The sequence below is a fragment of the Ovis canadensis genome, chromosome 19 (assembly GCF_042477335.2).
Source record: "Ovis canadensis isolate MfBH-ARS-UI-01 breed Bighorn chromosome 19, ARS-UI_OviCan_v2, whole genome shotgun sequence".
Lineage (NCBI taxonomy): Eukaryota > Metazoa > Chordata > Mammalia > Artiodactyla > Bovidae > Ovis > Ovis canadensis.
Window position 1 is genome coordinate 49,824,428 of NC_091263.1, and position 25,813 is coordinate 49,850,240.

At 45.3% G+C, this 25,813-nt stretch overlaps 1 protein-coding gene and 1 long non-coding RNA gene across 8 annotated transcripts in view; one reads left to right on the plus strand and one right to left on the minus strand.

Moving 5' to 3' along the window:
• Positions 1–25,813, minus strand: part of SLC25A26 (solute carrier family 25 member 26) — a 143,901-nt gene that overhangs the window by 3,494 nt on the left and 114,594 nt on the right. For 5 of the 7 annotated variants that reach the window (XR_011250896.1, XR_011250898.1, XM_069561849.1 and 2 more), the window contains 3 exons: positions 10,203–10,272; positions 4,080–4,144; positions 3,050–3,123 (listed from right to left, as the gene is read on the minus strand). Coding sequence is in view for 4 of the 7 variants with exons in the window: in XM_069561849.1 (XP_069417950.1) it covers positions 3,050–3,123; positions 4,080–4,144; positions 10,203–10,272 (209 nt within the window). In the remaining 3 variants the exon portion in view is untranslated. The remainder of the gene's footprint in view (positions 1–3,049; positions 3,124–4,079; positions 4,145–10,202; positions 10,273–25,813) is intronic. The other 2 variants (XR_011250897.1, XM_069561850.1) reach the window with 1 other exon arrangement.
• Positions 600–25,548, plus strand: LOC138424640 (uncharacterized). Its single transcript, XR_011250899.1, has 2 exons — positions 600–3,338; positions 25,149–25,548. It is a non-coding gene; the product is annotated as an uncharacterized lncRNA (long non-coding RNA).

Here is a 25,813-nt window from a genome sequence, read left to right on the forward strand (position 1 = left end):
GGAGTAGCCTTGACAGTCTGGGAAACCTTCATGCTCAGCTAAAGGGAGACGCGCCAATACCCAGACAAGAAGGAGGCCTCACAAGGGCAGCCTAGTGCACAGCTGCCCAGCTGCCCCCTGTCAACTGCCAGGAGAGGCCAGCTCCCTGCTCCTCAGACCACCCCACCACGCAGCCCTCAGCACTTCTGAAGAAAACAGACTCGAGAGGAGTTCTGGGGGTTGGTGGTTTAGTTAGCTGCGAATTTAACTCACCAACTAAAATGATACCCCAAATAAGAACCTCTTTTTCTTGTCCACATGGAAATTCTACAGATGAAAACACATTTGTAAGGAAAAAGCTGTTTAGCCCAGCACCGTGCAAATTGTTTCTATATGAGGTGTCCCTGAATTTCTGCATTGAGGCCCCTAGGTCCTTCAGACCTGGAGAACAGCTTCACCTCCCAGCCCCCACCCCACAGAGACATGCTGGCCGGGAGGGCACGGGGCTGAGCTGCGGAAACTGCACTTGCCACAGGAGCCTCCCTCCCCGACTTGTTTCCACAGCCCGAGTCTCGTTCCGCTCCCGCTGCTAAGGAGCTCGGCTGCTCCACGCTAGGGGCAGACGGAAGCAGTTTACGGCTTCACTAGATGACAGCTGAGTCTGTTAACATCATTATAGCCTTAACATAGAACCATTTGTCCAGTGAGCATCCCAACCAGACCCAGACACGGGGGCTGGAGCAGAGCGGAGCCTCACTGGAGGGACCACACACGGGAGAGCCGGCACCCCGGGCACCACGTGAGGGGCTCGGCAGTAGCGGTGAGTGCAGGAAGGCGCAGGAGAGACACACAGGCCAGGCAACGAGCTGGAGTGCGGAGCAGCGCCGGATGAACAGGCTTCCCATCTGCCTTCGGCCCGCTGCGCTGGACGAGTGTTTGGTATTTTCATTTGAGAAACCAAGTTGCCTGCGGGCACATCTCCCAAGTCTGTGCCATATGGTTACCCCCACCCTCCCCAGAGTGACCAAAGTGCGTCACTGCTTTAACGGATGCCGAGAGCTCAGCACCAGCCCTGAGCTGGGCTTGGGGCGTGAGGGGTGCGTGTACATGTATGAACCCTCTGCAAAGCCAGCAGGCATTGTTTCAGGACCACCAGGAGCCCTGGGGACTCTGCGCGGAGGACAGAGGAAGCAGCAGAAGCCCAGGCCCACTGTTCAGAACAGCTGCCCACATTGGCAGGGCCTTTGCTTCTTTGCCTTTTGTTACAGTTCCCTTGTCAAATTATTTGTCTCTTATCACAGTAATGAGAAGCTAATGAACACTCTGCTAAGGACCGCACTGGGAGCCCAAGACTCAAGAAGCTTCTGGAAGATCAGATCCCTTCACAGGGCTGACAGCAGGGACAGGGACAGGCCCTCTGCATGAGGATGACACCCTGTCTCTGCCTGCAATCCTGGCGTGGCCCCACGAGGGAGCACCCAGTGACGCCACCACCAGGACAGGGAAGGTTAAGTTTTGACATCTCAGGGAAACCCCTCCTCCGCAAGCTTCTGGTGCTGCGGTCCTGCCAACAAAGCCACCCTCACACACAATACCAGCTTCCTGAAGACGGTTACAGCCCCACTCAGACTCCACAGGGCTACGGTCTGGGGCAGAGACCAACAGTTGCCAGAGACTCTTAAGAATGATACCGAAACAGATGGGTAAAATTCGGCATTCTGACATGATGACCTAAAACAGCTATTGCACGCAACCCCTCTGTGTGGCCCAGTCACTATCTGAAGCCCAAGGAGTCTTCCGGGCTACTTCATAGCTCTTTTTCCGCGGCCCCCCCCCCCCACCACACCATTTCTTTCTTCAGAGGAACTAACATCAAAATCGACGTGTCTCAACTATGAGCAACCAGATTCCTACGTCCTCACCATCGACGAGCAGGGAGTCACTCACTCAGGACAGACGGGCTACGCCCCTGCCCTCCCGGGCTCGCCCACTCCTCAGGTGGCCCGGCCTCGTCCCCACACCCCATGTCCTTCAGGCATGCAGCCCCCACCGCAAGGAGGCACAGTCACTGAGGCCACACCACCAGCTGCCATGAACAGAGGACGGGGCTCTCCTGCAGAAGCCCCTCGCCTGGGCCTGGCTGACCTGTGCCAGGCTCCCCAGACTCAACCAGCTGCAACAAAACCTGCCAAAGGGACACAAAACTAGCCACAGAACCGACGGACACGGCTCTGCGGTGAGGCGGTGGCACTACTGTGGCTTGGCCTGGTGACCAGGCGCCCTTCAACCTTCCCTGAACGGAGGCGGGGCTCTCAGGAAAATCCCTGGAGATGATTCCAGAGAGAACCATGATTTCACCCGTCTGTATAGATCCCAACCTGCAGACAGCTTTGGTGCCTAGTCGCTTAGTTCTGTCCCATGGACTGTCGCCTGCCAGGCTCCTCTGCATGGGATTTCCGAGCCAAGAATACTGGAGTGAGTGGCCATTTCCTTCTCCAGAGGATCTTCCTAACTCAGCGATCAGCCTGTGTCTCCTGCACTGCAGGCAGATTCTTCACTGCTGACCCACCGGGGAAGCGCCTGGACAGGTTTGCATGTTGTAAAAGCAATACTGAAATAGAATTTTAAAGACAGCTTTGCAGGACACCATGCTAGAGTATGAAGCACTTGGCTGACGATACAAAGCTGTGGGCTTCAAGGGAGGTGTCACGCACTGAGCTGTGTTGAAGGTGGTAACTAATAATAGGTAAAAGTGTCCCAAACCACAAATGCTTTCTTCTAACAACGCTACCTTCGTCACTCGGGTCCTACCTTACACAAGCGGACGCTGGCTTTCTCACTGCTGCAGCCCAGAACGGCAGGGGCCGCACACACGGACATCACCCGACACTGAGACGGGACCCACCGGCTGCAACACTGCGTCAGCTCGTCTGTGTAACAGCACCTCACATACGCAACATCAGACATGATGTCTTCTACGATCAGGACGAGCAGAAGGAAGAAGGGTGGGTGTGCCTGACACTGGACTAGAGGAGAAGGAGGGTGGAGAGGCTTCCCCTCCTGGCCTTACCCCGACAGCCCCTGTGTCCGCCAAACCGCGTGCAGGGCAGAGAGGATATTCCCACTTGCGGTGCTGGAACCAGCCTGCAAGGAAAGACAAAGCGAAGACGTCATCTCACAAAATTCCCCAACCTACTTAGAGCTGGCTCCCCAACACCCTCCCCTAGGACAGCTTCAGGCAGACTGGGGAGTCGCTAGGGAATCAGCTCCCTGGCTCTCGCTGGACTAGAAGCCCTCACATCTGAAGCCGCCAGCAAGCACTGATCTGGCCCAAATCCCACCCGAAGCAGCTTTTCCAGGTGAGTTCTCTCATCATCAACCGATGAGCGGAGCTTCCCCAGACAATTCACATACAACTACTGACCAGGAAACCAATGGGAAGCGGTGTAATTGCTCTGAGAAGGGTGGGGAGTAATCAGTAGAATGGTATTATGAAACTTCTCTCAGTGGCTAATGCACACATCCAATAAAGAACACTACGTTCAGTTTAAAGCTGGCTTTGCCCTACGAAGCTTCATACTGCGATTTGACCTTTCAGAGTCATCATTTTGGTTCAGGTATGTTCCATGGACTTCTCTGAAGTCTTGATGCAGTTGTTTTTAAGATAATTTTTCTTCATGGCATTTGTTAACAGTTCTGAAAACTGTCCTAATTCATCTGGTGAAAGCTTAATAAGCATGATATAAGTTCAGAGCCTCATACTTGCTGCCTGGCGTGAAGCAGGCCAACTCTCTGAGCCTCACGACTGTCACCAGTAAAAACAGGGAGTTTCTGAAAAGAGTATTACCAGCCAGAGGCCCTACCAGCCCTACCTGTTCACATAATATGGAGGAAAATGACGTCAGACAGACAGCCATCACAGTGATTCCTGTGGACAGTGCTTTGTCCAAAGGCAGCTCCATTCGTGATTCAACAGGCAGCGTAAGGCTGCTAACTTACAGGTATTACTGCCACCTTTGTTCACTGTACATACACATAAGCCCTGGCCCTAATGGAGACAAGCATCTGTTGTGTCTCCGATACATTATTTTACCACTTACCTTTGCCAACATGATTCTTGTTTTGGCCACGTCCAGAGGCGTGGTGACTGCAGCTGCAAAGCCACCTGTGGACATAAAAACACGCCACACACAAGTGAGGCATTGTTTACCACATCACACGGCATTTTATAATTCTTATTCTAGAATTCCTCCTAACTCCGCCAAAAATACTTCTTTATGATTACATCCACTTGACTGATTCCAGAACAGGAAGCACACAGCAAAATCTTTACCCACATGCTCTGCTGCATGGCAGTGATGTCTCACTGCATATCAGAGAGGTGACGGGATATTTTATATGCTCAAGTTTAAAAAAAAGCCCCGCAATGCATCTTGCTCTCTTGGGAAGAAGCTCACAAACCTGTGTGCATGGGGGGATCTGTGGTCAGACCCCAACCCGTCTGAGAGGCGCCGCCGCACCCCATGGGTCTCAGGGGTCCGTGCCTTCCACGGGCCTATCCTCTCTGACTCCAAAGCGCTGCTGTGGTTTCTGCTCCAAGGCAAAACTGGCAAAGGGAAACGTGTATTGCTGTGGGGACTTTTGGTATACATGGCTGGGTTTTTAACGGTTAAGAGAGTACGTTTTTCTGTATTTCCAGACTTCTGGTCAACAGCACAGCTAGAGTAACAAGATTTCTAAGTTCGTTTCTTGTTAGAGTCAGTCTTGATCCAAGCCCGAGTTCTTCCTTGTGGCTCTGTCCTCTTTATTTAAATTCCGTGACTGCCAAATGGATCTTCAAAAAAACCCACTTATTTTAAAGGGGTCTGTATGTACAGACAGAGGAACTGGAAGACTCTTTCTTTTTTCTTTTAACAGAAATCGCAGTATCTGGGATCAATATTTTATTCAGTATGATACAGAGAGATACTGCAGACCCCCAAAGTCCTAAAAGAGACTGAAGCAGTAAACCCAAAAGGGTTTCCTGAAGATTCAGCTTCCACGACCCACAGTGAAGTTGGACAGTTTTCTAAGAGCTGAACACAACACGTGTGTGAAGGATGCTCCAGAAATAGCAGCCTCTCCCTCTTAAGTTATGGGTTGTGTGGACAAGGAGGTCATTTGATCTCTGCCAAATATCTTTCTAAATATGTTGCTGAAAATAAGATCATTAAACTGAACCTCCTCCATTTGGTAACATTAGGTTATTTATTATGCTGCTGACTTCTTGAAAGATATACCCAGAAGGGCACAAATCTTAGGGCTAAAGAATAAAACTAGAAACATGTATGCTAGGTTGCCTTTTATTTTAGCCACCTCTGAGTTATGAATGGGAAACGTTTTCCTCCCAATCGAAAAGGTGCCTGAAATTCAGAGACCTGCTAAACTGCAAGTATTTTTAAAATTTTGTGGACTCAATCCTCAAACGCTACTCTCTTTTTTAAACCACTTAACCATTTACTCTGCCTTCAATACTCAAAGTCACATGTATCTTGGCTCCAAAAGCAGTACTGTTTCATTACACAGTGACCTTCATATAGGAATACGACAAACACAAATTTGTCCAGTTGTTTAAATTCCTAAGTGCATAACCATTTTCCCATTTGAAAATGTTTCAAACTGACCTAAACCAACTAAAAAGGCTTAAAAATTGACAAGGACATTATCAGTCCTCCATCTGACCACTCAGGCTCTCACGAATCACCCCACGTTGAAAAGTATTTGTCTTCTACTAAATTTGGATACTGTAAATTGAACTTATTTTGGCCGTCAGCAAAGTTCACTGTTCCTTTAGGTGCCTGCCAATATTCTCCCAGTGATTTGTTTCCTGAAAGTAATATGAAGAAAAGTGAGACAAAAACACATATGCTGAAATTAGGTCCTAATTTTACTACCATGAGGGAAACTTTATTTTATGAAAGTTATTAATGTCAATTTAAATGTCTTCAAATATCAAAGACTGCTTTAATTCACAGACCTCACAGTGTTTTTTTTATGAGGCTATAAGAAGGACTTGTGAAGATCATGTGATAGAATGACCAGTCATAATGGGGAGGGAGCCGGGGAGCTGTATTTTCAGTTAAAATGCAGTTATTTTCTACATTTTACTTAAGGGAACTGTAAACCTCTGGTAATAAATACAAGGAACATGCTAACGTATTAGACAGGAAATAATTATTTGGTATAGCAACTGCAGGCTACTTTAGTGTTCAAATCACATGTGAAACAATTTTCTGTGTGTTCACTAGAGATACGTTTGTACTTAATGTTAGGCTAACTGCTTCCAAGAACCAGATTCGGGGGAAATTACATTTTTACAGTGAAACAACATCTCACGTGTCCTCAGGGCTCTCTCCCCTCCAAAGGGGCCACCTGCCTACAGTAAGTCGAGCTGTCATCTCCAACATCTGCTGGGGGTGGGGCAGGGCACAGTGGTCGGGGGCTGCCCCGCACCGTCCCCCACGCACTAGCTGGGAGCAGGAAGGGCTGCTCCAGCGGAGAGCCCCAAACAAATGGGGCTTCAACGACAACAATGGCAACAAACGTGTTTCCGTTTCTTTTAGACTGTATTGGGCCCTGTCATTTGTTACCCAGATAATCCTTCACCCTGTTATAGAATTTCAAGCCATGGCTTTCCTTCCTTCTCCCAGAGAGTGTAAGTGTTCATTACAGGAAATGAATCAAAGAACATTAGAATAGCAAATATCACTACACAGCATATGTCATTATTACGCAGACTGAATGATGGTTTTATGTTTAGGAGTTAACTTGAAGTGAGGAAGCTGGCAACAGTTCCAAAGTTCATTTCCCCCCCCCAATTTAACCCCTGACCAGAGGCCAAGCGAATTTCTGAGCATGACAAGCCATCAACACCTCCAATCTCAAGGGACATTTTTGGATATTTGTGCCAAGTGGTTTGTAAAGCAAGCATGGGCACCAGACAGCTCCAAGGATGACCAGAGAGTGCTTTGTCTATGATAATTTATTCATCTTAAACTTGGAAAAGCACACAGGGATGAGAAATAAGATTTCTGGTTTAAGGGCAAGTTTTATCATTGCCTTTATGGCCATGTAAGGCGAAAACATCTGAAAGGGCAGTGGGTAAGCACGCCAGATCTTATGGGCTGCCCCATGTGACAAGTCGTGACTCACGTCTCTATACTGTGTAGTACACAATCTTGCAGCAGATTCTTACAGGATATTACTTTCCCACAATGTGAAGTTTTTTCCAATTATGCTTATCTTTTAGAAAGGTTTTTAAACAGTAACCTTGTTCCTCAGGGTCAATATTTGTATCAACTAAAATTTCAAAACAAGGAATGTAAACAAGAAACCTATTTAATTTTGTCTTCTATTAAAGACAGGTACATCTACTAACAATCTTCTGCAGACCTTGAGCAAATTCTATCAGATGTCAGCTGAAAACATAAGATAGCTGTCTTGAGGAGCTTTTAAATCTATACCCTAGTAGAGGCAATGATTAGGTATACTACATTTATTAATGTGCTTTCTTCCCGCCCCCCCCCATGCAATTAAGAACTACTATGATGATGACATCTTTTCATTTCCTGATATCTTTTACTTTTTACTGAAATAGTAATTCCTTAAATGTAGTTCTACAGATTACCAAACACTAACACGCTATGCAGGGGCTTCCCAGGTAGCTGAGTGGTAAAGAATCTGCCTGCCAATGCAGCAGGTGCATATTCGATCCCTAGGCCAGGAGGATCCCCTGGAGGAGGGCATGGCAACCCACTCTAGTGTTCTTGCCTGGAGAATCCCATGTACAGAGGAGCCTGGCGGGCTACAGTCCATGGGTCACAAAAAAGTCAGACATGACTTAGCGACTCAGCACCACCACACACTATCACCTACCCCAGCAACAACCTCTTCATGGACGGGCAGGTGCTTCTGTGTCACAGGTAAGGAAACTGGTGCCTAGTGAGGCCCCGAAGTCTCCTTCCTCAGCTGCGGACAGAACAGAGGTCTGACAGCCCTGTGACTCGGCCAGGTCAGCCAGCACTGGAGGCTGCAGCTCTGGGCGAATCCACTGGCTGCCCCGGCCCCAGTTTCCCCACTGACCCAGACAGTGGATACTGGTGATGCGGGAAGCAGACTGCCCACCTCTCCCCGACCCACGGAAAACTGATCGGAGACTCACTCCCTGTGGACTGAAACTCCACGGTGACAGCCACAGGACGGGAGGCTGAGCCCTGCCCAGATTACATATTTCTCATTCTCAAAGTCAGGCCACCTCCCCAACCACACGTGTGCAGAAAAGGTCTTGGACATCTAAGGAGAGTGACGTTAAGAGATGCTCCACGCATAAACCTCTGCAGTAGAGTCCACCTTGGCTAACAGACATGTGCGCACACACAGAAGAACCTGAGATATACCCAATCCGGGCTGTGAACTGGGCAAACCAAAATGACTGGCCAAAGGAAAGCTGGGAAAAATGCCTCATCACGGAAATGCACCCTGCCCCGCGCGCACAGCTCAGGAACTCTAAGTCTGCCAGTGGGTGTTCCTGTCCACACGTACTGCACTCCTTTTTCTACCTAATAAATACTTCACCTTTCATCTCTGTGGGAATTTTCTTCTGCAAAGTTGAAAAGCCAGGGTCTTGCACTGACCACTGGTCTACTGGCTAAGATTCGGTGCTCTCACCACCGTGACCCGTTCTCAATCTCCGGCTGGGACCGAAGCCCTGCTTCAAGCGGCTGCCAGCCGAGACCCCCGAGATCACTGATACCAGGTTTCTCCCCCTGCTGCTGCAGCCCCACCTCCGGCCACCTCTGACTAAACTAAGTGCTTACTGCCTATCATACAACATTTCTCACAAAAAGGAACTGTAATGAACACACATGTCCTTAAGAGGAATGATACAGTTGCAAGTACATCTTTGAATTAGCTCCTTAAAGAAACCAGAAAAAATATATATATTTGTTTTAACACAGAGACAATTTATAGTATGTTCACTTTAAGAAGTGGCCTTCCTTATCCAGTATGACTCAATTTCCAGAATGCTCACTTTGCCCCCAGGCCCCAGAGGGGGTCCACAGACAGACCATTGTAGGTCCCGGGGAGTAAGGACTCCTGACCACTGGCAAACGAATCAAGACCACCTACCCACTTAACACAGCCAAGGACATGGATCATGTGGAAACAACTGCCCGTCATAATCAATCCGAGCTGGCTTCGTATTTACAGGCAATAGTCTTATTTTGGATTATCAATTTTACACGTCAGATGGGTCCAATTATTACTACAGGATCCTATAAAAATGTATGTTTTCTGTTTTCCTGATCACTATAACAAAAAGTCCATCCAACGACCATTAAAACAAACTGGAAGTGAATTTTTTTTTTCCCACTAAAGCTGGTATCCTAAGCCCAAGTATCTGTCAGTTTATGGGGTTTGCATCAAAACCAGCAGTTCACAGTTTTCTGGCAAATCTCCGTTTCAATTCATTTCAACCATAATTCTCACTTACCTTTATTTGCAAGAACAAAATGCCTTTCTCTCTCAGACTGTTACACCTCTCACTTACTAGATTCGTTCCAGTTTTGGCATTCTCCCTAAAACCTCACTGGGAAATGCGCAGGACAGTGATGGATAGCACGACATGGCACACTGTCACTCTGCTCTTTGTTTAATGTCTAGAAAAACGCCCAGATGTTTAGATCTCGGCATTTTCTACACCGTGCAGTTTAGCCTTCGGTAAGTTGTGGGGCAGCCTCTGCTCTCCTGACACTAGTTAATCTACGAAGCTGTCAAACATGTCACACGGACCGTGAATCACTGCCTCCTGCAGAATTCGCTGAAGCCCCCCAAGAAGTGCTCGAGGCAGACAGCTGCACTGGGGGCCCTGCACCCACAGCTCGGCTCTGCGCAGAGAGCCCTTGCTAAGTCATCTTCAAGATAATCCAAGGGCCTGAGTGAAGGCTTTAATAAAAAGAAAATGAAAAATTTGTCAAAAACAAATTGGCTGTCTTTCAGACAGACACCTTTTTAGCCGGAGTTCCTCCCCCAACAACACCCACCCAGACACTCTTTCCTCAAACTAGTGGAACTCTCTTCTAAACAATCTGGAATTTCTGAAGAATGTTGTTTTTGCATAGTTAATATTTTCACATTTTTCTCCCCCTTCTTGGTCTTTCCCAGTATAATATAATCCTTTGCACCTGCAAAAGCTCCACAGACTGCTGACTGCCAACAATCCACCACATGACCTTGCCTCCAGGACCAGAGGGCCTGTGGTAAAGGAGAAAGAAAAATACACGTTACTGAATATCTGAATTCATCAGAACCTCCTGTGGGTTAGCTCTGGGGATGGGAACTTAAGTGAGAAGCTATTTTGGTGGCATTCCTCACTGATGACATAAGTGACTTTCCCAAGGACTTAACAGCCTTCTAAAATAAGTCAAAGAAACCAGGGGGACAGGGACATTAGCGAGCCCAAAGGAAACCATTGTCAGAGAATACGTGTGATACACATACACATATATACACATTTACATATAACATAAAAACACCTGTAAGACAATGTAACATTTAAAATACCTCCCGTATAACTCTAAACATGTAAATACCATAATACACAGATTAGTCCAAAGCAGTGTATACCAAATTCCACAGTTCTGTTTTCAGTCTTTAGCCATGCTGTACATGTCTGAAGGATACTGATTCTATTACTAAACAATGTAAAGTTCCTCAAAACGCTTTCACACCACTCTGTGTAATATGTGTAACATAAAACTCATGCTGAGTTTCAAACTAGGCAAGACGATGGCAGGGGTGTGGTGCCTTGCTTGCTGAGAGTTTATGATATACTAGAAAATGAGATACAGTCATTTCAAATGGTGAAGAGAGTCAGGCCCTGGTTCAGCCTCTGAACACATATCAAAACCCGAGACTTCCCTGGTGATCCAGTGGTTAAGAATCTGCTTTGCACTGCAGGGAACGTGGGTTTGATCCCTAGACAGGGAACTAAGCCCCAAGCCACGACTAAACAATCCACAGGAAAGATCTCCACATGACCCAACGAAGACCCCCCAATACAGCTAAATAAATATTTTAAAAAACAAAACAAACCAAAACTAAACCAAACAAACATACCAGAAAAAAAAAACACCCACAGTCCTCATAACAATCCTAAGAGTCGGGTCCTGTTGCTAGTCTCGTTTTATCCAGGCTTTCTAACAGCAGAGCCTACATTATTTATTTTTGTTTTTAGCTTTCTTGAGGTATAAATGATACCCAATAAACTACATCTATTTCAAGCAGGTGATACAGTAACTTCTGATACACATACATGAGACATCGCCATGATTAAGATAACGAACGTATCCATCACCCAAAAAGCTTTGTTGTCCCTCTGTCATCCCCCTTTCCTGACCAAACCTTAAACAATCTGATCGATCCCTATAGATTAGTTTGCCTTTCCTGGAGTTTTATATAAATGTAATTACACATTAACTTCTTAACACAGCTTCTTTGCTTCAGATTCCTTGTATGATTCGCTCATGTTAATGTGGGTGTCGATCATCTGTTCCTCTTTTTTGGTTAAATGACAGTCCATTGTATAGATGCGTCATTGCTGGTCTGCGTATCTGCCTGCTGATGGACCTTTGTGATTTTTCCAGTTTGGGGCTACTACGAATAAAACTGTTCAGAACGTTTATATTTATGACTTCATGTGGACAGATGCCTTCATTTCTCCTGGAAAAATACCCAGGAGTGAAGTAACTGAGCCACCTGGCAGATGTACGCAGGTACACTTTTTAAGAGACTACCCAACTGTTTTAGAAACTGTTGTACCATTTTACATTTAGACCATCTTTTCCAACATCTGGTATTGTCAGTATTTTTAGTATTTTACCATTTTAATTCATATGCAGTAGTATTTCACTGTGGTTTCAATATGTATTTCCCTAATAATGCTGAGCTCCTTTTCATGTAATTTTTTTTACCATCCATAAAATATCTTCTTTATGAAGTGTCTGTTCAAATGTTTTGCACATTTTTACTGGGTTGTCTGTTTTGTAATTACTGAGTTTTGACAGTTCTTTCTTAATTACTGCCTTTTATTTTTCTTGCCTTACTGAACCGCTTTGGGCCTCTAGCATAATGGCAAGTACCGCAATAAAGACAAAGAATATCAGAAATAAGACCTCTTAAATATATTCATTACAATGGTTAGAACGGTATATATAATATCCTATCAATGGTGGTGTGACATTTTCACAGATGATCAAATATACCACAACTAACAAATGGGACCTATTTAAACTTAAAAGCTTTTGCATAGCAAAGGAAACCATCAACAAGATGAAAAGACAACCCAAAGAATGGGAGAAAATATTTGCAAATGAAAGAACAGACAAAGGATTAATCTCCAAAATACAGAAGCAGTTCATTCAGCTCTATATCAAAAATAATAACAATAATAATAACCCAATCAAAAAATGGGCACAAAGCCTAAACAGAAATTTTTCCAAAGAAGACATATGGATGGTCAATGAACATGAAAAGATGCTCACCACTGCTCATTATTAGAGAAATGCAAATCAAACTACAACAGGATACCACCAAATAGCCATCATCAAAAAATGTACAAACCTGGACTTCCATGGTGAAAGAGTGGCTAAGAACCCCCCTCCCAATGCACAGTACATGGGTGTGCATCCCACATGCCCTGAAGCAACTAAGCCCATGTGCCACAACTACTCAGCCAGAGTTCTGCAAATAATGAAGCCTGTGCACCTGGAAGCTATGATCCACAGCGAGAGAGGCCACCACGAGAAGCCCGTGACCGTGAAGAGCAGCCCCTGCTCACTGCAATCAGAGAAAGACCACTCGCGGCAACAAAGACTCATAGCAACTGAAAATAAAATTAAACCAATAAACTTCACTTCGAAATTAAAAATCTACAAATCCCTAAGTGCTGCAGAGGATATGGAGAAAAGGGAACCCTCTTGCAGTACTGGTGGGAATGTAAATTCATACAGCCACTATGAAGAAGAGTATGGAGGTTCCTTAAAAAGTTAAAACCAGAACTACCAGCAATCCCACTACTGGGCATATACTCTGAGAAACCCATAATTCAAAATGACTTATGCAACCCAATGTTCACTGTAGCACTATTTACAAGAGCTAAAGACCTGGAAGCAACCTAAATGTCCATCCATAGATAAAGATGGGGTACATGCATAGAATGAACATTGCTGTTTAGTTGCTACGTTGTGTCTGACTCTCCAACTGGAGAAGGAACAAAGATGCTGAGCCAAAGGGGAAATAATGCCCAGCTGTGGATGTGTCTGGTGGTGAAAGTATAGTCCGATGCTGTCAAGAACAATACTGTTTAGGAACCTACAACGTTAGGTCCATGAAACAAGGTCAATTGGAAGTGGTCAAAAAGGAGATGGAAAGAGTGAACCATCAACATTCTAGCAATCAGTGAACTGAAATGGACTGGAATGGGTGAATTTAACTCAAATGACCATTATATCTATGATTGTAGGCAAGAATCTCTTAGAAGAAATGGACTGCTCCTCATAGTCAACAAGAGAGTCCGAAATGCAGTACTTGGGTACAAACTCAAAAAAACAACAACAACAAAAAAAACCTGGAACGATCTCTGTTCATTTCCAAGGCAAATCATTCAATAGCACATAATTCAAGTCTAGGCCCCAAACACTAATGCCAAAGAAGCTGAAGTTGAATGGTTTTATGATGTCCTACAAGACCTTCTAGAACTAACACCACAAAAAGATGTCCTTTTCATCATAGAAGATTGGAATACAAAAGCAGGAAGTCAAGAGATACCTGGAATAACCGGCAAGTTTGGCCTTGGAGTACAAAATGAAGCAGGGCAAAGGCTGAGACTGAGTTTTGCCAAGAGAATGCACTGGTCACAGCAAACACCCTCTTCCAACAACACAAGAGACAACTCTACACATGGATGTCACCAAATGGTCAATACTGAAATCAGATTCATTATATTCTTTGTAGCCATACAGATGGGAGACTGTACAGATGGAGAAGCCCCATACAGTCAGCAAAAGTAAGACCAGGTGCTGATTGCGGCTCAGATCATGAACTCCTTATTGCAAAATTCAGACTTAAATTGAAGAATGTAAGGAAAACCACTAGGCTATTCAGGTATGACCTAAATCAAATCCATTATGATTAGACAGTGGAAGTGACAAATAGATTCAAGGGATTAGATCTGATAGAGTGCCCAAATAACTATAGACGAATGTTCCTAACACTGCACAGGACATGGTGATCAAAACCATCCCCAAGAAAAAGAGATGCAAAAAGGCAAAATGGTTGTCTGCGGAGGCCTTACAAATAGCTGAGAAAAGAAGAGAATTGAAAGGCAAAGGAGAAAAAGGAAAGATATACCCATCTGAATGCAGAGTTCCAGAGAATAGCAAGCAGAGATAAGAAAGTCTTTTAAAGCAAACAATGCAAAGAAATAGAGGAAAACAAAGGAATACGGAAGACTAGCGATCTCTTCAAGAATATTAAGAGATACTAAGGGTGCAATGAAGAACAGAAACAATATGGGCCTAACAGAAAAAGAAGAGATGACAAGACTACACAGAAGAACTATACAAAAAAGATCTTCATCACCCAGATAACCATGATGGTGTGATCACTCACCTAGAGCCAGACATCCTGAAGTGCGAAGTCAAGTGGGCCTTAGGAAGCATCACTACGAACAAAGCTAGTGGAGATGATGGAATTCCAGTCTGAGCTATTTCAAATCCTAAAAGATGATGCTGCAGAAGTGCTGCATTCAATATGCCAGCAAATTTGGAAAACTCAGCAGTGGCCATAGGACTGGAAAAGGTCAGTTTTCATTCCAATTCCAGAGAAGTGCAATGCCAAAGAATGTTCAAACTACCGCACAATTGCACTCATTTCACATGCTAGCAAAGTAACGCTCAAAATCCTTCAAGCTAGGCTTCAACAGTATGTGAATGAAGAACTTCCAGATGTATAAGCTGGATTTAGAAAAGGTAGAAGAACCACAGATCAAATTGCCAACATCCGTTGGTCATAGAAAAACTCAGAGAATTCCAGGACATCTATTTCAGACTATGCTAAAGCCTTTGACTGCAAAGATCACAATAAACTGAAAACTCTTCAAGAGATGGGAATACCAGACCACGTGACCTGCCTCCTGAGAAATCTGTATGCAGGTCAAAAAGCAAAAGTTAGAACTGGACATGGAACAACAGACTGGTTCCAAATTGGGAAAGGAGTACGTCAAGCCTGTATATGTCACCCTGCTTATTTAACTTGTCTGCAGAGTGCATCATGCAAAATGCCAGGCTGGATGAAGCACAAGCTGGAATCAAGATTGCCGGGAGAAATATCAATAACCTCAGACAGGTAAATGAAATCACCCTAATGGCAGCAACGGAAAAGGAACTAAAGAGCCTGTTGATGAGGGTGAAAGAGGAGAGTGAAAAGTCTGGCTTAAAGCTCAACATTCAAAAAACAAAGATCATGGCATCTGGTCCCATCACTTCATGGCAAATAGATGAGGAAACAGTGGAAACAGTGAGAGACTTTATCTTCTTGGGCTCCAAAATCACTGTGGACGATGACTGCAGCCATGAAATTAAAAGACGCTTGCTCCTTGGAAGAAGAGCTATGACAATCCTAGACAGCATATTAAAAAGCAGAGCTATTACTTTGCTAACAAAGGCCCATAGTGTCAAAGCTATGCTTTTTCCAGTAGTCATGTATGGATGTGAGAACTGGACAATAAAAATGCCAAAAGAATGGAATGCTCAAGTGGCCAAAGAATGGAAGCCTTCGAACTGTTGTCTGGAGAAGACCCTTGAGAGTCCCTTGCACAGCAAGGAGATCAACCCAGTCAGGAAATCAAACCTGAATCCTCACTGGAAGGACTGATGCTGAAGCTGAAGCGCTAATATTTTTTGGCTACCTGATGCAAAGAGCCGACTCACGGGAAAAGACTCTGATGCTGGGAAAGAATGAAGGCAGGAGGAGAAGGGGACAACAGAGGATGAGATGGCTGGATGGCATCAACTCAATGGACATGAGTTTGAGCAGGCTCCAGGAATTGGTGAAGGACAGGGAAGCCTGGCGTGCTGCAGTCCATGGGGTCGCAAAGAGCCGGACACGACTGAGCGACTGAAGAACAACAATATAAAAGAGGAATGAAACTGGGCTGTTTGTAGTGAAAAGAATGGACCTAGCATCCTTCATAGAGTGAAGTAAGAGAAAAACAAATATCATATGTTACTGAACATAGAGGAAATTTAGGAAAACGGTACAGGCGAAGCTATATGCAGGGCAGGAATACAGATGCAGATACAGCGAATGGACATGTAGACACAAGTCGGGGGAGGGCAAGGCTGGGACGAACTGCAAGAGCAGCACGCACATGTGCACCACTGCGCGTGAGACAGATGCTGCTGGCAAACTGCCTCTAAATATACACATACACACAGATATACCACTGCGCGTGAGACAGATGCTGCTGGCGAGCTGCCTCTAAATATACACACACACACAGATATACCACTGCGCGTGAGACAGATGCTGCTGGCGAGCTGCCTCTAAATATACACACACATACACAGACACCACCACGTGTGAGACAAACACTGCTGGCGAGCTGCCTCTAAATATACACAAACACACATATACACCACCACGCGTGAGACAAACGCTGCTGGCGAGCTGCATCTAAATATACACACACACATATACACCACCATGCGTGAGACAGACAGCTGCTGGCGAGCTGCCTCTAAATATACACACACACACAGATATACCACTGCGCGTGAGACAGATGCTGCTGGTGAACTGCCTCTAAACATACACACACACATATACACCACCACGCGTGAGACACACAGCTCCTGGCGAGTTGCCTCTAAATATACACACACACACACATATACACCACCACGCGTGAGACAGACAGCTGCTGGTGAGTTGCCTCTAAATATACACACACACATATACACCACCATGCGTGAGACAGACAGCTGCTGGCGAGCTGCCTCTAAATATACACACACACACAGATATACCACCACACGTGAGACAGACAGCTGCTGGCGAGCTGCCTCTAAATATACACACACACACACAGATATACCACTGCGCGTGAGACAGATGCTGCTGGCGAACTGCCTCTAAACATACACACACACATATACACCACCACGCGTGAGACACACAGCTCCTGGCGAGTTGCCTCTAAATATACACACACACACATATACACCACCACGCGTGAGACAGACAGCTGCTGGCGAGTTGCCTCTAAATATACACACACACACACATAGATACCACCACGCGTGAGACAGACAGCTGCTGGCGAGCTGCCTCTAAATATACACACACACACAGATACACCACCACGCGTGGGACAGACAGCTGCTGGCGAGCTGCTTCTAAATATACACACACACACAGATATACCACCGCGCGGGAGACAGATGCTGCTGGCGAGCTGCCTCTAAATATACACACACACACAGATATACCACCGCGCGGGAGACAGATGCTGCTGGCCAGCTGCCTCTAAATATACACACACACACAGATATACCACCGCGCGTGAGACAGATGCTGCTGGCGAGCTGCCTCTAAATATACACACACACACAGATATACCACCGTGCATGAGACAGATGCTGCTGGCCAGCTGCCTCTAAATATACACACACACACAGATATACCACCGCGCGTGAGACAGATGCTGCTGGCGAGCTGCCTCTAAATATACACACACACACAGATATACCACTGCGCGTGAGACAGATGCTGCTGGTGAACTGCCTCTAAACATACACACACACATATACACCACCACGCGTGAGACAGACAGCTGCTGGCGAGTTGCCTCTAAACATACACACACACACATATACACCACCACGCGTGAGACAGCTGCTGGCGAGCTGCCTCTCAATATACACACACACACATACACCACCACGTGTGAGAGAGATGCTGCTGGTACGTTACCTCTAAATATACACACACACACATATACACCACCACGCGTTTAACAGACAGCTGCTGGCAAGCTGCCTCTAAATATACACACACACACATATACATCACCACGCATGAGACAGATGCTGCTGGCGAGCTGCCTCTCAATATACACACACACGCATACACCACCACGTGTGAGACAGATGCTGCTGGTACGTTACCTCTAAATATACACACACACATATACACCACCACGCGTTTAACAGACAGCTGCTGGCAAGCTGCCTCTAAATATACACACACAGATACACCACCACGTGTGAGACAGACAGCTGCTGGCGAGCTGCCTCTAAACATACACACACACATATACACCACCACGCGTGAGACACACAGCTCCTGGCGCCCAGGGGCCCTACTCAGCACTCTGCGACGACCTCGAGGGGGGCTCAGAGGCCCATCGCTTAGTCACGGTGCTGTATGTCAGAAACTACCGCCACACTGTAAAGCGCCCATCCTCCTAATACACACACACACACACACACACACACAGCTAAACAACAGCTAACTTAGTACTACCTTCCTACTTCAACAATTCTCTACTGAAAATACACTTGGAAGGCTGAGAAAGCTGCTACAGAAATGGAACAGACACCATGTAAGCAAACCAAGGCATCTATATCTCTGTCAGCTTTAACAGCGTTTCTTCAGTCAGACGGCTAACTATGTAACCTGCCTAACAAATCAGACGTATAATAGTGTGCAGTGTCAGAGCGCCAACATTTCCTTCCACCTAACTAACGAGACTGGTTACTTGGAAAGCATGTTTATTGAAATCACTGGACTAAGAGTAAAGCTAAGCAAATAGATTTTTACTTATGGCAGTAGATTAACTAAAGAGAAAGTTTGATCAAAAACAGCTTTCTAAAGATAGTCTTGCCACTAAGAGTTTCTGGTATTTTTCTGTAAATGTTCTAATGTTTCCAAGTATAGATATCTGTGTGCTTTTGTAAAAAACATTTTCTCCAGAGCTCTTACAAGTACTGGAGACAGCATAAGGACCAAATCAGGAGAACAGCAACTTTTTATGTTTATCTTTTTTCAATTTTTGGCCATACTCCACAGCATACGGAACCTTAGGTTTGCCAACCAGGGATCAAACCAATGCCCCCTGTTTGGAAAGCAGAATCTTAATCACTGGATAGCCAGGGAAGTCACAACTTTTTACTTTAAAGGTGGCAAAATGTTTATTTTATCAGGCTAATGCCAATTTGGAGAAGGCAATGGCACCCCACTCCAGTACTCTTGCCTGGAAAATCCCATGGACAGAGGAGCCTGGTAGGCGTCCATGGGGTCGCTAAGAGTCGGACACGACTGAGCGACTTCACTTTCACTTTTCACTTTCCTGCATTGGAGAAGGAAATGGCAACCCACTCCACTGTTCTTGCCTGGAGAATCCCAGGGATGGGAGAGCCCGGTGGGCTGCCGTCTATGGGTCGCACAGAGTCAGACATGACTGAAGCGACTTAGCAGCAGCAATGCCAACTTGAACACTATACTTTGCCGAGTTTTCAGGAAACGGACACAAAATGTAAAATATCAATGGTCATTCTGGAAATGACTGGGAGGCACCTTCAGTGAATGCTAGAACCTGCAAGGATCCCACAGAGGTTACTCCAGGCAGACTTAAAGCGCCACAGATAACGCTGAGTTTGCAAGTCGAGCACATGTGCTCGGCTGCATTCGTGGCAGACTCTCTGCGCCCCATGCACTGCAGCCCACATGGCTCCTCTGGCCATCAGATTTCCCAGGCAAGTACGCTCCTCCTCCAGGAGATCTTCCTGACCCAGGGATCGAACCTGTGTCTCCTTCATCTCCTACACTGGCAGGTGGATTATTTACCACTGAGCCACCTGGGAAGGCCTAAAATAGCTAGTAATAAAGAACAAATAATAAGGTGTGTATTACATGTCATACAGGAGAAGAAAAATCAGAGACACTATATAATTCATAAATTAAGCATTTACTCAATACCTACTAGGTTTCAGGCAGTGTAGAGTCAGGGGGGAAAAAAACAGCAGTCCCCAGGTTTAATATTTGATGAGGGTACAATGAGGACAGAGGAGGTTATAAGAGGAAGAAGGCCTCACAGAGGTGGCTGCTATAATCTAAGGAAGAAAAAAAAATGGTTGCCAAGGGGGGGCGGGGGGGGGGGGGGCGGGAACCACTGGATCAAAATAGACCCAGATGGCTGAAGACACAATTTAAAAATAGAATCTCCAAAGATAAGCATAACTTTCCACTATCACCTAGGCAGAATAACTTAGCCTATAACATAAAATAAAAATAACATAAAAAGAAATCATTTTTTATTAGAAAAAGATACTAATAAATAAACAAAAAAATCTCTAGAACCAAAAGATTAAGATTTAAGTGAAAAACTTCCATGGCAAACACAGAGCATTATAACAGGAACCACAGGAACTACACTCACACAGAACTTACTATGCTCCAGGCACCAAACACTTTACACACATTAACTCACATAATCCTAACCACAATCTTCCAAAGTATTTGCCATTTAATCATTTCACAAACAAGGAAGTTGAAGCTCAGAGAAGTGAAGCACCTTACCAAAGTTTAAATAGGTAGTGACAGAGTTTATAAATGCTCCGACTTGCACCAATAGGTTAGAGGTGTCTTGAAAGCAAACAAAAGGTATCTATAAGACATTTCATAGTTCTATATACAGATAACTTTTACTAGAATAATAATCAGAATAACCAAGTGAATGAACAAACTGTCAATGTCAAAAATAATGTGCTTTAAATAATATGAATTTTCTAATGCAGCTCAATATCAAAAAACAAGCTGATCAGACAATGGGAAGATCTAAGCAGACTTTTCTCCAAGACGACATACAAATGGCCAAGAGGCCCATGAAAAGATGCTCTACATCACCAATTATTAGAGAAATGCAAATCAAAACCACGAGGTAGCAGCTCACACCAATCGGAATAGACATCATCAAAAAATCTACACACGCCTAAATGCTAGAGAGGGTGTGAAGAAAAGGGAACACTCTTACACTGTTGATAGGAATGCAAAAAACTGACACGACCCCTGTGGAGAACAGTTCCTTAAAAAACTAACCACAGAACTACCACATGACCCAGCAATTCCACTCCTGGGCAGACAAGCAGAGAAACTCCTAATTCCAAAGGATACACGCACCCCAATGTTCGCGGCAGCACTATTTACAACAGCCAGGACATGGAAGCACCCGAAGTGTCCATCGACAGAGGAATGGATGAAGACGTGGTAGACACATGCGGTGGGATGTCACTCAGCTACAAAAAGAGCAAAACTGTATTTGCAGAGATGCGAATGGACCTAGAGTCTGTCATACAGGGTGAAGTCAGGAAGAGAAAACTAACACCATATATTAACGCTTCTATGTGGAATCTAGAAAAATGGCACTGACGCACCTACTTGCAAAGCAGCACAGAGACAGACGGAGAGCACAAACGCATGGACATCAAGGGGGTGAGGGGTGGGACGGACTGGGAGAGTGGGATTGACTGTGTCCACTACGATGTATTAAGTAGAACGTAAGGCCTGCTGTACAGCACAGGGGGGTGGGGGGAGGTACAATCTGTTTATAGGACATATGTTAAACTTTAAAAGGCATTCCAATATTCATTTTGTTGTTGTTTAGTTACTAGTCAGGCTCCTCTGCAACCCCATGGACTGCAGCCCACCAGGCTCCTCTGTCTATGGGATTTCCCAAGCAAGAATACTGGGGTGGGCTGCTGTTCCCGTCTCCAGGGGATCTTCCCAGCCGAGGGATCAAACCCACATCTTGTATATTAGCAGGCGGGTTCTTTACCACTGAGTCACCAGGGAAGCCCCCAATATACATTGCTGCTAAATCACTTCAGTCGTGTCCGACTCTGTGCGGCCCCATAGTCGGCAGCCCACCAGGCTCCCCTCCCCCCGCTCCCCGGGATTCTCCAGGCAAGCACACTGGAGTGGGTTGCCATTTCCTTCTCCAATGCAAGAAAGTGAAAAGTGAAAGTGAAGTCTCTCAGTTGTGTCCAACTCTTCGCGACCCCAAGGACTGTAGCCTACCAGGCTCCTCCATCCATGGGATTTTCCAGGCAAGAGTACTGGAGTGGGGTGCCATCGCCTTTTCCACCAATACACATTCAGTTCAGTTCAGTTGCTCAGTCATGTCCGACTCTTTGTGACCCCATGAACCGCAGCACGCGAGGCCTCCCTGTCCATCACCAACTCCCAGAGTTCACCCAAACTCATGTGCATCGAGTCAGTGATGCCATCCAGCCATCTCATCCTCGGTCGTCCCCTTCTCCTCCTGCCCCCAATCCCTCCCAGCATTATAGTCTTTTCCAATGAGTCAACTCTTCGCATGAGGTGACCAAAGTACTGGAGTTTCAGCTTTAGCATCAGTCCTTCCAATGAACATCCAGGACTGAACTCCGTTAGGATGGACTGGTTGGATCTCCTTACAGTCCAAGGGACTCTCAAGAGTCTTCTCCAACACCACAGTTCAAAAGCATCAATTCTTCAGCACTCAGCTTTCTTCACAGTCCAACTCTCACATCCATACATGACCACTGGAAAAACCATAGCCTTGACTAGACGGACCTTTGTTGGTAAAGTAATGTCTCTGCTTTTCAATATGCTATCTAGGTTGGTCATAACTTTCCTTCCAAGGAGTAAGTGTCTTTTAATTTAATGGCTGCAATCACCATCTGCAGTGATTTTGGAGCCCACAGAAATAAAGTCTGACACTGTTTCCACTGTTTCCCCATCTATTTCCCATGAAGTGATGGGACCAGATGCCATGATCTTCATTTTCTGAATGTTGAGCTTTAAGCCAACTTTTTCACTCTCCTCTTTCACTTTCATCAAGAGGCTTAGGTACGGACAAATACTGTTTGATTCCACTTACGTGAGGTACCTAGAATAGTCAAATTCATAGCTAGGAAGTATACTCATAGACGCTGGGGATAGGGGTGGGGTGGGGAGTAATTAATGGGACCGCTTCAGGTTAGGAAGGTGAAAAATTCAGGAGATGGATGGTGAAAGTTGTACAACAATATGAATGTACTTAAGTGCCACTGAACTGTACAGCTAAATACGGTTAATACAGTATGTTTTGTATTATGTGAATTTTACCATAATAAAAAAAATTTGAAAAAAATTTTTCTTTTTTTTTTTCCTCTCCCCTAAAATTTTTCACTATGCGTGATTTTTTAGAATAAAGAATTAAGTGAATAAAAGGATACTGACACTAAGCTAAAGAGAAAAGTGCTGTGGGGGCTTCCCTGCTGACATAGTGGTAAAGAATCCACCTGCCAAGGCAGGAGACGCGGGTCCGATCCCTGGGCTGGGAAGATCCCACGTGCCACGGAGCAACTAAGCCCGCGCATCGCAGCTATTAAGCCCGTGCTCTAGAGCCCGGGAGTCACAGCTGCTGAAGCCTGTGTGCTCTAGAGCCCACGACTCACAGCAAGTCGCCACAGTGAGAAGTCCACGCAGCACAGCTTGAGAGCAGCCGCCACTTGCCGCAACTAGAGAAAGCCTGCGCGGTAACGAAGGTCCAGCACAGCCAAAGATAAGTAAATAAATCTCCACCACAAAAAGCCACGTGGCGTTTACAAATCATTTATCTGAGAGCAACTTTAAGTTCATTAAGCTACAAGAATAACAATAAGAACTTGGCTGGTAAAAAGTACTATATATGAATTATTAAAGCATTTGAAATTACTTATTTGTTATGGAGGAACTAGAGGGTCATGGAGAGAAGGCAATGGCACCCCACTCCAGTGCTCTCGCCTGGAGAATCCCATGGCCAGAGGGGCCTGGTGGGCTGCGGTCCATGGGGGCACTGAGAGTCGGACACGACTGAGTGACTTCACTTTCGCTTTTCACTTTCCTGCACTGGAGAAGGAAATGGCACCGCACTCCAGTATTGTTGCCTGGAGAATCCCAGGGATGGGGGAGCCTGGTGGGCTGCCGTCTATGGGGCCGCACAGAGTCGGACACGACTGCAGTGACTTAGCACCAGCGGCAGCAGAGGGTCATGAGCAATAAAAAACTGACTGGAAGGACAGGACAGATTACTCGCAGGAAGTGTAGCATTATTGTTTATGAACTTTGAATACTTTAATAGTAGTGGAAAATGGAATAAAAATGTAGTGTCAGCCAACAGTATGAATGACTGACTGACAGTATTACTGGCCACTTCCTGAGTACCTCGAAACTATGCAAAGACTTCACATTTCTCACTTGATTTTGAAAGGTGTGTATTAGTATCCATAAACACAGGTGCGGGGCGGTGCAAACCAATGTCAAGTAAGTTGCCTGAGGTCAGACAGAAAGTGGGGGAGCTGAACCTCGTTGTTCTGGCTTCCCTCAGAGCCATGTGTCTTGTAGACAGAACAGTATATAAACATTTGTACGCTTCCTTGATACACAGCTCACCGTCTAGAGAAGCTACCATAGGCAAGTTATTATAGTTTGATGTCAATAAAATTTAGTTAAATAATGTGGGTTTGTAATGGAGAATTCTTTTTAAAGACCTCAACATCAAAATTTTTAATTGCCCTAATTTCTAAACGTAAGTAAGCATTTCCATTGCCACTGAAGTCTAATGATGACTCCTGTAAAGGCACAGAGAGGGGCCCAAATATGAAAACCACAGTGGTGGTGTCTCAAATGAGATGACAAAGCTTGAGACCCTAAATGAATAAACCTAAGTGAGACTTGTGAAAACCAAGCAGCCATGCTTTACTTGCTGTCTGCTTATTTATCAAAATTCAAACTCCTGCTTCCATTTTCTATTATACAGGGACTTCACTGGTGGTCCAGTGGTTAAGAATCTGCCTGACACTGAAGGGGACATGGGTTCGATTTTACTAAAAATCCTAACTGGCAACTCTGACTTTGTGGGTGATCTGGACACAAAACATTTTGCTCGTATTTTCAAGTGCTTCTTTCCATGTTGGCATGCTGTATGTAGTTTAGGGAACAAGTTTAGTGTGGTAAAATCATACAGGATCTTTTTACTGTTATCATTCCCTCCTCAACCTTCACAGGAATCTGCGTTCTGATCAAGCATGTCTGTGCAGACACCAGATGGTCCAGCCTCACGAAACTGACGGCAGGAGGAGAAGGGGACAACACAGGTGAGATGGCTGGGTGGCATCACCGACTCAACGGACGTGAGGTTGAGCAAGCTCCAGGAGACAGTGAAGGACAGGGAAGCCTGGTGTGCTACAGTCCATGGGTCACCCAGAGTCGGACGTAACTGGGTGACTGAACAACAGCAACGTGAAATGGGGGCAGTGGAGACCCTGAGCACAAGCACCCTTCACATTACTGTCATTTCATTCGTATTACCAAAGACATGGAAGAATCTTGAGGGTGGGGTGATAATACACATTTACCTATCGTTAAAATACCAATCAAGAACAATAAACAAGTTATTACCTATAATTTGAATAAAAATCATTTTTATAAAGTACTGTCTATTTACAAGACATAAAATGTACTGTTTTATACACTGTAGTATAACGGAAATGATAATTCAATGGCACCTGATTTCTTCTGCAAAGCTATGATTTCATCTTAGAAAATCAGCAGCATAATGTGAAAATCTCACATACACAAACTGAGTTTATTTTCAGGTTGCTTCAAATGTTGCATCTGAGTTAAAGCTTGCAGTTTCTTCCAGTTACTGTGTGGCAACTTCGTAACACCT